Source organism: Equus asinus, chromosome 5, assembly GCF_041296235.1.
Source record: "Equus asinus isolate D_3611 breed Donkey chromosome 5, EquAss-T2T_v2, whole genome shotgun sequence".
NCBI lineage: Eukaryota > Metazoa > Chordata > Mammalia > Perissodactyla > Equidae > Equus > Equus asinus.
This window is the reverse complement of record NC_091794.1, coordinates 28,953,264-28,967,159: the sequence shown is the minus strand read 5'-3', so window position 1 is coordinate 28,967,159 and position 13,896 is coordinate 28,953,264. Positions and strand designations below refer to the sequence as shown.

Genomic DNA, 13,896 nt, shown 5'->3' with positions numbered 1-13,896 from the left:
CTCAGATGGCATCTTCAGAGAGCCTGTGACTCACTGAGCCTGGTGCTAAGTAGTGCTAGGAGTCCAGAGGCGTGCAGATGGTCCCATCTACCTAAGCCTGTGTGTGTGTTCTCAAGGGTGTGCATGTGCACGCACGTGCACGTTAAATGAATGCCAAGGGAACTTCAATGCCTTTCTGGTGGCACAGAAGAAACTCCAGCCTGGGAGTCTGGAGGCCTGACTGTCGTGCAAGCTCAGCCCCTAGTTTCCTAGGTGACTCTGGGAAATTCATTTCCTGTCTTGATCTTTCTTCCTCTAAAAAATGGGTTGAACCTCTTCTTAAGGCCCCTTCCAGCCACCAGGGCCTATAGATATCATTTGTTATTTCAGTTTTGGGCCCCACTCACTTTCTAAAGGCCTTTTCCCAGCCCAGAATCTTTACTCCGTGAGGGACTGTCCGAGTCAGTGTTGCACACACATGACAAGAAGAGAATCAACAGGTGTGAGATCCCCTCGCCAAGACGTCCGCGGAGAGCACGTGTGTCCTGTTTACCGTTTATTGTTGATTCTGTACACCAAATTTGTTACAAGCAGCATCCAGCAAAGACGGGCCCCCAACCCTGCCCACAGGGCTCACACTCTATAACACCCCAGGGGCCTAGAAGTTTCTAAATGCGTCACCAAGCACCTGGGACTATTTTGCAATGATTCTCTAAGCGAGGCAAAGATGATCTACTTTTGCAGGCAGCATGAAGGCAATGGGCCGGTGAGAACGATCTCTCCTTAAGTGAAGGGGAAAGCTTGGACTGGAAGGAGCTGGGCCTGGAGGAGCGTCCGCCACCCTCTCTGAACCACAGCAATGGCTTCCTCCCCAAGACCACCACCGAAACAACCTGGATTCGGTTCTAACTGTGGGATCCGTGGGCTGAATTCTTAGGGTGGTTCATAGCTAAAGGTTGGGATACAGCCAATGTCTGTTTACTAACTCTAGTTACCTAGTTATCTCTAGGTGTCTGCTCTCCATAAGCTTCCTGAGTTTGGAAATCGATTGCTAAAACTGCTCTATACTGACATCTGAAAGGTTGTGGTAGTTGTGTTGTTGCCTGTGAAGAGTTCTGAGAACGGTGCTGTGCCTTTACTTTCTAAAGAGGAGAAACAATATACACACAGCCCAATAATTCCCATGAGGGGCCAGTTTTTCTTTAATGGATGGGTGAGTTTAATTTTTTTGCTTTTACAAAGCTTTTGATCCACACAGGACCGAGTGAGCTCCCACAGGCTACGACTTTGGGGAGCAACAAGAGTGCTTCCCATTTTCTTTGGTTTAATAATGAAAGCCCAGGACGGGCCACGAGGACTTGTACACGTCTGGAGAGACAAGGAAAACCCACAGCCTGAATACACTGAGCACTGAATAATTTTGTGGAAGAACAAGTGGTTTTAGACTCTGTCACAAGGGGATGACGGTAGGACTCATGCACAGCGCGTCATGAGGGTTAAAAAGAAAATGCCTGTGAAGTGCTTTCCATGTACCTATGCACTGTGAGCATTTTTGAAAAACAGTGGTTCTAACTGGCTTTTATTATTTGGGAAACATTTGGAGACCCAGATTTACCGTGGGGAGATGATGTCTTTTCCACCTGACAGGCCCCATCTCTCCCAGATTCCTGGGCCAGAGAGTGAAAAGCTACAAAGCACACTAGTTCTCACACACATCCCCTCCCAGACCCTTTTCGATGGGGACCTGTCAGCATCATGCTGCTAAGGCCCCAGGGGATTTCTTAGTCTTCTGGGGCAGAGGGAACTAGCAGGGGCCAGTCAGGATTGATGGCGGATTTCCAAATCCTTATAGTGTTGGCTGCAGCTCCTTCCTGGGCAGACATGGACACCTGCAATTCTCCACTTCACTGCTTTTAGTTCTAAAGTGGTAGACCAGTTGTCCAGAGAAAGACATGCATTGCCACAAGCATAACATTTATCAGTGTGACTATGTGTGTAGGGCGGCGAGGGCAGGTATCCGTGTGACTGTAACCCAAGGAGGAGAATAACCCTAGACTAAACAACTCAACTCATAAGCAGATCACAGGCAGGAGGAGCTCCAGAGAGCCCTCAGACCCAGCGTGACCTCTCTGTGTATCCTGACGTTGCCTGCCGCATGTGAGAATTCTGAAGTTCAGTTTCTAGCTGACTGTAATGTTGATGGAGAATTGTAGCATGACGTTAGAGGGGTTGCTGGGTTCCATTACACTCGGCTGTTCAATTAAAGGATCTCATCTCTGAGCTATTTCACTTCCCCCAAGTGGAGAGTGAAAATTAAAAACAGACATAGGCTCATCATGCCCATAAAAGGCCCAGGCAGAGGGCTCTCCAATGAGCAGCAGACAGCATGTCGCCAGGGACGGGTGTGTGGTTGCATGGGCCTCTGGAGGTGAGAGGAATCTAACCCGGCCAGTGTGGGTGCCTCAGGGTCCGGGGACTTAGTAAAACCCCCCGTCCAGGCCCGAGTGTACTCACATCTTCTCCTCCACCCCCGGCAGGTGGGCCTTTGTAAGGGCTAGCTTGGGGGTCAGTGGGGGCCCACCCTGGCTCATGGGGAGCCAGGTCCCAAGTAAGTCCATGCCATTTCCACAAGCCCCAGTCTTCTTCAGTAAAAGCCCAGGATGGAGGATACTAGTGATGTCCTTTTCTTGATCTGGATGCTGATCACACGGGTGTGCACAGTTTGTGCAAATCCATCAAACTCTACAATATCACGCTCCCACTTTTCTGTACGTATGTTATACTTCAATAAAAATTTGCAAGAGACAAACCCTAGGGGTGAACACAAGGACCCCCAGGTACCGGGTTGCCTTTTCCACCTAATACCGATAAGCTGATTTTAATGTCTTTAGGGGTCAGAAATTTGACATGATTCTATTCCTTACAGGACTAAAATTTTCAAAGCAAAGTTTAGAGTTGGGAAATACTCTCTAAAAGGCTGAACTTGGTGCACTGAGGCCTGTCTTCCTTTTCCAGATGAGAGGGACACTGAGGATGGCTCCATCTCCAGGAACTGAGCATCATCGTTCTCCCTTCTTTCTTTCATAGCATCCTGAAAGCCAGGGCACTTGGCAGTTCTTAAGAAACCAGCTATAAGGTTTGAAGCCTTCTTCAAGGAGAGAACTCACCCTGCCTTCAGGAGCAGAAAATCAAGGGAGACTTTTCATTTGAGGGGACCAGGTAGAGCCATGCCACAAACAAGGGGAGCAACAGAAGAGAAATCAGCTTACATAATACTCGGGAGAGGGGCCATCCCGGCAGAGAACTGTTCCCACAAGTGAGCAGGCGTGGAATCATAGAGTCTGCAGAGGCCAGGAGGAGCGGGGCGCGGGCACAGGGAAGGCTGTCCTTGGAGGAGAGCTGGTGAGACTTTGGAGGAGGAGCTTTCATGAAGGAAGCCCTGGGACGTGAACTGGAAACCCCACAGGGTTTTTGCCATGGCCAGTTGAACCTCCCTGGTGGTAAGGAGGTCCTGCAAGAGCTGGTTCTCCTGTTGAAAGAGGAGAACTAGGAGGGTCAAGAAAGGGGAGAGGTGCCTTTCTCCTGGGGATTAGAGAGAGGGAGCAGGGAATGGCTCTGTGGACCCAGGGGTGGAAGCAGAATGATGAAAATCCCGGATCCTCTGGTGGTCCCAGTGTTCCCCAGCCCGGCCTCCAGCCTGCCTCCAGCCTGCCTCTTTAACACTCATTGGGTGCCTTCATCTGCATCAGGACTGCTTGGCTCCTCTTCTTGCAGCAGCAACAGCAGATGCAGGCAGCCAGGGAGCAGACCAGGGCAATGATGCCAATGACAATGGCGGCAATGACCAGCCCGTTCTGGGCCGTGGACGTGTGGGCCTCAGTGGGCACACTAATGGTGGTCAGATCCGTGATGTCCACAGCACTGGTGAACTCAGTGGTGGAGGAGATGGAGGTGGTGTCAGGGTAGCTGGAGGTGTCTGGGTATCGTGACGTTTGTGAGGAGCTGGTCACCTCAGGGGTCACTGGCCCCTGGACACTGGGGGCAGCAACGTTGATGCTGATGATGATGAGGGACTGGCCTCGGACACTGGCTGGGCTGAAACACACTGGGAGGGTGTCTGTCCCCAACCTGAGCTTGTTGAGCAGGAGCCAGTTGTGGAGCGGAAGGATGTCTGAGTCACACCTCCAGGGGTTGTCATAGAGCCGCAGTTCACACAGGTTCCCCAGGTGGTCGAAGATGCCCATGGGCAGGTTCTCCAGCTGGTTGTTCTGTAGCTGGATGGTCATGAGGCTGTTGACATTGGCGAAGATATTCCCTGGGAGCTGTCTGAGGCGGTTGTTCTGCAGGGAGATGTTCTGCAGATTGGCCAACATGCGGAAGACGTTCCCGTCCAGCTCCTGCAGTGCATTGGTGTGGAGGGACAGCTCCCGAAGCTCCGCCAACCCATTGAAGGCGCCCGGGGAGATGTAGCTGATCTGGTTGCGACTGAGGATCAAGACCTGCAACTGGTGGAGGCTGCTGAAGACGTTGTCGGGTAGAGAGGTGATGTGGTTGTCGTAGAGCCAGAGCTCACGCAGGTTGTACATGGGCCCAAAGATCCCTGGAGAGAGCTCCTTCAGAGAATTCCCAAAGAGGGTGAGACGGTTGAGCTGGGGCAGCTGCAGGAAGATGCCGGCGGGCAGCTGGGAGATATGGTTGTTGGACAGATAGAGCTTCTGGAGGTTCCGGTTGTTGTGGAAGAGGCCAGGGGAGAGCACACCAATCTGGTTCTGCTGCAGGGCCAGCTCCTGGAGGTTCCCAAGCCCATCAAAGGTGCCCATGGGGATGTCCGTGAGCCTGTTTTCATACAGCCGGAGGACCTGGAGGTTGCCCAGGTGCTGGAAGACCCTGGGCGAGAGGTGGGTGAGGCTGTTCTTGCCCAGATTGAGCTTGGTGAGGCCCACCAGGTGGTCGAAGACGCCGTCAGGGATGTACTCCAGGTGGTTGCCGTGCAGCTGCAGCTCCTTCAGGTTGCTGAACTGGGAGAAGTGCGCTGGCTGGATCTGCACCAGCTGGTTGCTGGACAGAAGGAGCGACTCAAGGTTATCCAGGCCCTGGAAGAGGCCAATAGGCAGGACCTGAAGCTTGTTGTTGGCGAGGCTGAGGTAACGCAGCGAGCCCAGGTTGCGGAAGGCGCCAGGCATGATGTGGGACAGCTCATTCTTCTCGATCCTCAGGGCGATGAGGGCCGAGATGTTGAGGAACGGGGACTCGCTGAGCTCCGTGATGTGCGTGTTGAGGATCTGCAGGCTCATGGCGTTCCAGGGCAGAGGGGTGGGCACCGCCACAATGCGCGCCCCAGTGCACTCCACCTGGGAGGCCCTGGAGCAGGTACACTCGCTGGGGCAGCCATAGTAGGCCAAGCCCGCACCCAGGGCTTGGCAGCCCACCAGCAAAAGGAGATAATGCTTCAATGGCATGGCCTCTGCAAGGGGAGAGAGCGCATGTGAGTCAGCATCAGCAGCAGTTGGTTTTAAGCCAGTGTTAACCTTTGGCGCCAAGCACTGGCTTGCCTTTGAACCCCATCCCCCCATAGCCAACTTACACTCCCTGTGGTCTGGTCAGCAAGCCTCTTCGCCTTCCTCCAGGCCTTCCTATTTCCACGCCTTTGCCCAAGCACTTCCCCCTCACCTGGAGTGCTCATCATCCTCATCCAAATCTTTCCCATACCTGCAAGTCTAGCTCAAGGGAGTCACCTCTAGGGAGCCTTCCCAGATTCCACGAGTCAGCATTAGTCACCCTGCCATGCAGGTGGTCTACCCAACCTCCACTGTGGCTACGCCATGGCTGGCTCAGCATGGCATTCATTGTGTTCCCATCTGTCTCCTTCACTAGGCAACAAGTGTTTCAAGGGCAGGGATATTCATCTTTCATCCTTATAGGTTCCCTAAGGCAGGAAGAGTATCTTATCCATCTCTGTATCTCTCACAGCATCTGAACGTGTTGCTTGAACGTGGCCTCCTCAGGAGGGACAGATAGGAAATGAGAACAAATAAATAGGGCCTGAATCTGGTGGAAGATGCTAAGGCCACAAACATGGTGGCCTGCTGGGAGAAGCAGCAGCAGCCAGCAGAGGCAGGACCACACTGCTGATCTGGGGGAAAAGACGATAGGGGAAGCTCAGCTCTTCCTCCCCCTGGCCTCCTGCGCTGCACAGCCCCGCCCTGCCCCATGACCAGACCAACAACCTGCTCCTTTGTTAACTCTGTCACAAGTGCTTCATCCAGGTTTAATTCAAACCACCTCCCAATAAAACGAAAGTGTCTGCACCTCTTCCCGTCTCGCTGGAAGGGGCTGTTTGGGCTCAGCTGATGCCTGGGATCTGCCTTCTGGGTACTAGCCCCAGTTTCCACAAAGAAACACTGAGTGGCCCTGAGTAGGTCCAGAAAACTTAGGATGCACTTTGAGCTAAAAGGTGGTAGGTCCAGATGCTCCCACAGCCATGGTGCTGACCTGGGAATAGAGCCAAATTCAGGAAAGGTTTGGTGTTCAACATTGGGATGATAATAATTTTATAGACAGATATATAGATATAAAATGCACAGAACATGGAGACATGGGACACGGGGACTGGGCCTTACGTGAATATTTAAGGACCACTAACTAGCTGTTTGCCCTTGGATGAAGCTTGAGGCCTCCAAGTTCAGCTTTCCCATCTGTTAAGTGGAGATGACAACCTCTGCCCCGTCTTGAGGCTGTTGTGAGGAGCAAATGGGAGAATGGGTGCGAGGGCGTCCTGTGTAGTGCTGTGCAAATGTGTGCGGTTGTTCCAAGCTCATCCACGACATGGACTTTACAGACGCTGGGAGGCAGGAAAGCCTCAAAGTGCCTTTAATCTTAGCATCCTCAATCAAAGGACCAAGGGTTTCTGTATGGGTGGAGCATCTGTAACTTCCATCCAAGGTTCAAAGAGGTCTCTGATTCCCAAAGGGTGAAGAACTGCTGATCCCACATTCCCATCACTTTATGGGGATGCAGGCAGCAGGGAAACTGAGGCTCAGAGCTTAACGTCCAGATCTCCCGATTCCTGGGAGAGGACTTTGTTAATGCAGTGCCTCTGCTTTTAAGGAGCAAAACTCCTGAGTCAGGGGAAGGAATTTCAATGATGGCCTCTAAGGCATACACTGACTGGGTGGAGATGGAATTTCTCTCTTTGTTCCCCTGAACTCAGGTAGTCCTGAGTCTGGCTCATAACTCACGATATGCCAGGCTTCCCAATATGGTCTCAACTCAGTGCACCCCTCCCTTGCCAGCCAACAAGCTTACTCTGCGGACAGAACCCAAGTTCATCCCACATCTACCCTGCCCTTGAGTCTTCATTTATTCACAGCCCCTCCACGCCCTTGACCTGCTGAACTTTTGCATTAAGGACTCGAATAAGTATGTAGAACTGTGGAGAAAAGAAAGAAAGAAGAAGAACTTGGCCAATGGAGTCTAGATGCAAAGGAATGGGGCCAGATTAAGCTAGGGACACATCTAAAAGGATGAACTTGTCTAGACAAATGTGAGGTCCAGAATTTGAGAGGAGAAAATGAACAGCCTAAACAGGGGGCACAGAAAAAGTGACTCAACATCCATCCCAGGAGAAAGACTTAGGGCTCTTTATTGATGGTAACAGAGAAAGAAGACTGCCCACAAAAGCTATTGTGATCTTAGACTGCATTAATAGAAATATTAAGTATGGAACAAAGGAGGTGATGGTCTTACTCTACACTGCCCTGATCAGGCCAGACCTATAGTGCTGTGCTCAGTTCCACCCTGAACTTCAAGAAGGCCAATGACAAATTGGCCTCTTGAAGGCCTTCTGGAGAAGAATAAAAGGATGGTGAGGGGACCCAGAAACCAGAACATCTGAGTATCCACTGAAGGAACTATGCATGAATAGCTGGAAGAAGAGACAATGAGAGGCGCCTATAAGCACTCTCCTAGTATACATGAAGGGCTGCCTTGGGACAAAGGAAACAGTGTGGCTCCAGAGGTCAAAACTAGTGTGCAAAAGCTATGGGGTAGCAGATTTCAGTTTGCCACCAGAAAGCTTGCCCAAATCAGAATGGACAATCCCATAGAGGTAGTAAGCTCCCCGTCACTGGAAGTGTTCAAGCAGAGGCTGAGCAACTACTTGGTAAGGAAGCTGGAGAGAAGATTCCTACAACTGGTAGGGTATTGAACTAGATGACAGCTGATGTCCTGTCCGTCCCCAAGACTTTAGGATTTTGAGGCTGAGCCCAGAGCAAGGATATGAGAGTCATCGACCAGGACAATTGTGCCTGTGCTCCCAGGGGGCTGTGTGGACAGGTGTGGGTCTTTGCCCATCCCCTCGGTACATGTGCTTGTGAGAGAGTTACCCCCTGGACTGACTGACAGAAGGTGAAGCTCTAATTGCCCCTGGCGATGTCTTAGCTAGTGCTTGTTTATTTTTAATGTCTCTCCTATGCCCAGCATGCTTCAACATGGTGTTGTAGCCCAAGTGCCAGAGACTAAATTAAGAGCCCATAACCTGGCAAGCCCAGGGCAGTCTCTGTTGAGCTTCCCCCGCTGCAGATGAGGACATGGGACAAGCTACCCTCTGAGGACCCACCTCAGTCCTTCTCTGAGTCTGCACTCCCCAGCTGGGGAGGGGGTCTCGAGCCAGCCCCAGGAAGGGCATAGAGCCAGTGGAGGGGGCCTCATGGCTTGGGAGGAGGAGGGAAAAGATAATTCCCATATGGGAACAGAGCCCCTGTTGTTTAAAATGGACCATCTCAGCTTGACAAATATTGCAAGAATTTGCAGATTTTCCTTTTTATAAATCCTCATGTCTGCAGAGGCCACCCCAGAACCACATGCGGTGGCTTCCTGTTTTCCAGCACTTGTTCCTGCCACAGCTGGCACCAACTGCTCCGAAGGGCCCCCACAGAGCCCACCTCACGTGCAGCTGCAGGGCTCTGGGGAGGGAGGGCCGCAGAAGCTGCAGGGCTGGACAGCCAGCCGGGCCCTCGGATTGTCAGCAAGTGCTGCAGGCACGCGGCAGCCCGGGGCCCTCAGGAGCCCAGCACACAGCCGCCTAATAGCCCACGCTGCTCAGGGCCGCTTGGCAGCCGTGACAAATGCCAGTTAAAGACCCACAAAGCCGCCCTAATTACACCCTCCTCCCCAGGTGGCCAAACAAGGGCTCAGTCACTGAAGCCACTCCACCCGGCCCCTGTCCTGGGAGGGGGCGCAGCCTGGCGTCTGTCGCTGGCCCGGGAATTCAGTGAGCCGAGCAGACAGACAGAAGGACAGACAGACAGCTCACCTAGACACTCAGACGCGGTCCCTCCCCAGGAGAGAAGCGCTTGGACCAGGCGCTCCGGCTCTGGGTCTCTTTAGCAAGAACTGCCTGTGACTCATGAGCGAACACATAATTAGCCTGGAAGCCCTGTGCTTTGTTGGTTGGTGGGTTGGGACTTTTTTGGTTTAATACTATCATTCACATTCCCTAAACACGAGCTACCCTGGGAGGAGACGCCTTCGTATGCCACGGAGCAAGGCTTTTGGAAGGAACTGGGAGACAGATGTCCTACTCTGGTCTTGACACGAAGATGGAGCGTGAGTTTAAGTAAATTCTCCAGGCCTCGGTTTCCCCTCCTGTAAAAACTTCCAAGGGCCCTTGGCAGCTCTGATATATTCCGTCTGGGGACTGAAAGGAGATCTGGCCTGAAGCCTTCCCTACAGGTCATGCCGATCAACCGGCAGTGCCACCTGGCCTGGCCCCACCTCTATGCTGTGGCTTGAGGAACTCATACCCACCTTTTCAGGCCCACCTTGTTTCAAAAGTTTTCCAGGCAGGGCAATTCCACTTGTCAATTGGTGCATCTTCACATAGCCAATAGCCATGTCATGGGATCCGGGAGCTGGGAGGGGCCTCAGGGAGCCCCTGGTCCTGCCCCTTCCTAGGGCACCTGGGGAAACTGAGGCCCAGAAAGGAGATCTCCCTCTCTCCACAGAGGTCTCCCTAAACGTGGCCTCATCTGCAAAGAGAGATGTTGCCCCGTCCAGCCAAGGGGGATGCCAGGCTCAGAATGGTTGAGGGGGTGTCTCCGCCACACAGTCAGTGTTGGCCTCAGTCAAGCTGCTCACCAGTGCTCGGGCCAACGGTTCTGAAGTCACTGTCTGATTGACAGGTTCAGAGCATCCAGACCTCCTCATCTCACTAAACAGAGAGTGACCACCCCTTTCCCCAGATCCGTCCATAAAAATCACCTGGAAATGCCGGGAAGCCCACTTAAGAGAAGGGATCTCACAGCACTACAGCTCCCAGGACTCAATGAGTTCATCCATGGAAAGCGCTCAGACTCGTTCCCTGGCACAGTGAGCACCCAATAAATGTGACTTACAATTGTCATCCATTCTGCTGTTGAGTGAAATCAGGCTCTCAGGAGGCTCCACCCGCAGAGACGCTGAGCCCTAGTCTGGGTGGGGCCCAGGACTCTGCACTTCTAAAAGATGCCCCAAGTGACTGATGCAGGCGTCCACACTCCACACTCAGAAGCACCCTTGAGGCCTAGACTGGCTGGGACATCCCACTCCTGACCCGTGTCATTTACTGCCAAGAAGAGAGAGATTGAACCCAGGACCCGAGAGGCTGAAGGTCGGGCTACAGGGCTGGTCCAGCTCCCTCTATCGACACTTGCTCAGCGGTCCTTTCTGCATCCCTGTCAGAGATCTGGGGTTTGTGCTAAGTTGAACCAGCAGTAGAAGCTGCTTCCAGAAGCAGTACTTAGAGCCCGGGGCATCAGAGGTGCGAGGACCTTTTGAAACTATCTGGTCAAACCATCTGGTCATACCATCTGGTCATTTTGTAGATGGAAAAACTAAGGGACCCAGACGGAGGCCCAGAGGCGGCTTTGTTCCCTCCATCGTAAAATGATTTCAGGCTCATATACAATCCATCCTCTGCTGCCAAGCATTATTAGCCAAGGTCAAGGGCTTCTCCCAACTCCCAGGCTGCATGATTTGAGGGGTGTTCTTTCTTGAAACTGCTCTGATGCTCATGTTTGCTCAGTTTCACCTGAGTGGCCTCAGGAGTGGAAGGAAGGCACAGAAGGGGTCACCATTACGGGTTGATCCCGGAATCAACATACAGCCCATTCTAGGCTCTACCCCAAACTCAAAGCATCCTGGAGCCCCAAGGGGAGACTGGACACACCCTCATCCCCCACCAGGCTCAATTGTGCACCCATTTCTCATGGCCCTTCAGAGCCAAAATATTGCTCATTTATTTAAAACAGAAAATGAGTAAGAAAAAGCAAGATCTTTCCAGCCCCAGGGCTGGGGGAGGCAGGGCTTCCTGCAGAGGCCAGAGCAGAGCTGTAATTAGCTTGCAAAAACGGCAGGAGATACTGATAAACTTGCCAGCAGAACAGGGAGAAGCTCCCACATGGGGCTCCATGGCTGGAGCCCCCTTCTCAGGGTAACACCCGAGGGGCTGAGATTAGACAGAAATGGATCAGCCCCTCATCAAAGCATCTTGGAAGCAGTTTCTAAATATTGTGTCCCAAAAGCCCAGGGAGACAGTGAAACCAGAAGCTGCAGCCCATCTTTCGTGGTCAGGATTTAGGGAAGCAAATTGCCATGTATAATCACAGCCTCAGGAGTGTTTGCTGGCAGGACCAAGCTGGGTCAGCTTCTCTCCCATCTCTCCTTATTTCTCCACATCTGGACCGACTCCCACCCATGCCCCATCACCCCTCCATTTACTGAGCAAGCCCAGCTAGTGTCCCCCCAACCCTGGGAGAGCCTACTGCGCCCTGACTTCCTGCAGGGTCTGTTCAGAACCCTGTCCCCCACCCCGACCTCTCTCACATGCTTGTCTCATCACTGCGGAGCCCGCCCAGCTGACTCAAGACCACAGGCAAATGGGACTGTCTGGCCCTGAATGTACCCCAGATGTGCAATCAACATAGAGTGGAAGAAGTGAAAGCCATTAGAGAATTTCTAAATTATGGAGACAGTGGCACCAACACATCTGGGAGCCGCCTGAGAAATGGTGATATAATCCCAGATAATCCTAAAGGAGAAGCCGGAGCATGACAGACGGGCATCCAGCAGTCTGAGTGACGTGTCATCCAAGAGTTGCAGCCTGCCCTGAGGGGACACATTTGGCCCTGGAGATAGACTAGCTCTCTCACACTTTGGCCTAGGTGGGAAGTTCTAGAAAAGATCTGGTTTTCCACAGTCAGTGCTTTGGCCCTGCTCCTGCCTCTGTGTTTGGGGGGAGATGCTGGTAAAGGTACAAGAGTCACAATTTTAAATGCACACCACGCTCATCACAAACCTTTCTCCAGCCCTGACTTTCCCTGCTCAAAGCCAGCAGCCTCAGCCACGCCCAGACACCTCTGACTGGTAAGAAGGGAAAGTTGCCAGAATGGGGTCGCCCAAGCCACGCACAGACTTGGAACTCAAAACAATTCTGAGTCCACAGCTGAATTCCAAGTTGGAAATCCAAACCAGGCACCAGCCCATCTGCTGAAGTTGCTTTTGTAGCAACTCTTAGGTCTATGAAAAGAGGACACATCTCTTGCCTGGAAAACCCCCACTGGTCCTGGACAGACCCAAATGCAGGGCAGGCCAGTGGTGGCCACCACTGTAAGGACAAGGGAAGAGAATGCGGGTTCAAATAACCTGAATCTTAGAAAGAGAAACTGTTCCCCCAACGGAGCTAGTTATCCAGAAAGAGGTAAACTTGATGGGCAACTGGTGTGATAATGTAATCAACTTTCAAAGCATCTTGCCTATCCAAAACATCTCAGCACCCCAGGTTGACATGGTAGGAAGGAAGGGTAAGTGGAGCTGAGCCTGGTCAAGGATCTGCAGAGCGGGGCTGGCGGCCCCAGCCTCACTGGGCAGTGGGGGGATGGGCTAAGCACCCCCCCCCCCCGCGCAGGCTCCACTTGGCCTCGTCCTGAGGACATCCCCAGGCACCCTGCCAGCCCTGCCCCTTCTGAAGTCTCTCCTCGGGGGTAGTGGGAGCGGGGTCAGCAGAAAAACCAGAGCCAGGAGGATAGCCGGGGTCTTCCAGGCGGGGAGGAGGGAGGGAGGGAGGCAGCAGGAGGCCAGCCCGCCTACTTACCAGCAGCTCGGCGCCCGCGAGAGCCGCCGTCGACCAGAAGGAGCCCGAAAGGAGGATGTGCGACGGCTCAAGGCTGCAGCATGAGTGCAGCTGGCCGCGCGCTCCCGGTATTTAAACGCGCCCCGGCGTGAGTCACCGCAGGGGGCAGTGTTGGCGCGGTGGCGGGAGGGGCGACGCGCCGCTGCAGCGCCCCGACGTGCCCGACAGACTGCACAGCCTGATTGCTCAAGTGGAAGGGGTGGTCTTCTGCCACCTTTTTTTTTTTTTAAACACATTTTCCTCTTCTTTGCAATGTTTCTTTTGGACTCACTCGCTGCATTGGCCATTGCGGCTCTAGAATAGGCATTCATTCTTGTCTTTTTCTTTTAAACCTTGTATTCCAGAGTAATCTCAAATTTACAGAAAATTTGAAAGAATAATGGAAGGAACCCTCTTATTTGCTTAACTCAATTCGACTATTGTTAACATTTTGGAAAAAGCTTTTATTTTAAATTCCAAGCAAAGTTAGTTACGCCAACGGTGTCCCTCCTAAAAACAGTCTTTCCATTCTCTTCTGACGTCATCCTCTGTGCCCTCGCTGTGCTCTCCCAGGGGTGGGTACACACGGCAGTCAAGGGGCATATCTGAGAATGAGGGACTCCCTGTGACCTTCACCTCTGCATTGGAGACCCGCCCTGCTGCCCCAGTGGAAGACAAGCTGTTTCTATCCATGGTGTCTGAGAGAGAGTCTGGGGAGGAGAAAGAAGTCAAAGCTGGAGGGGTGGGGAGGCTGCCAAACCCCTGCCTCT

At 52.8% G+C, this 13,896-nt stretch overlaps 1 protein-coding gene across 1 annotated transcript; it reads right to left on the bottom strand.

The window, feature by feature from the left end:
* Positions 1-525: 525 nt before the first annotated feature.
* Positions 526-13,215, bottom strand: LRRC15 (leucine rich repeat containing 15). The gene is made up of 2 exons (XM_014843413.3): positions 13,109-13,215; positions 526-5,443 (listed from the first exon to the last, which is right to left on the bottom strand). The coding sequence occupies exon 2, from the start codon at positions 5,436-5,438 to the stop codon at positions 3,696-3,698; it is 1,743 nt and encodes a 580-aa protein (XP_014698899.1). The 5' UTR covers positions 5,439-5,443; positions 13,109-13,215; the 3' UTR covers positions 526-3,695.
* Positions 13,216-13,896: the final 681 nt, after the last annotated feature.

Bases quoted from the DNA above. Each gene is read 5' to 3' on its own strand.
- LRRC15 (XM_014843413.3), bottom strand. From the start codon at position 5,438: ATGCCATTGAAGCATTATCTCCTTTTGCTGGTGGGCTGCCAAGCCCTG.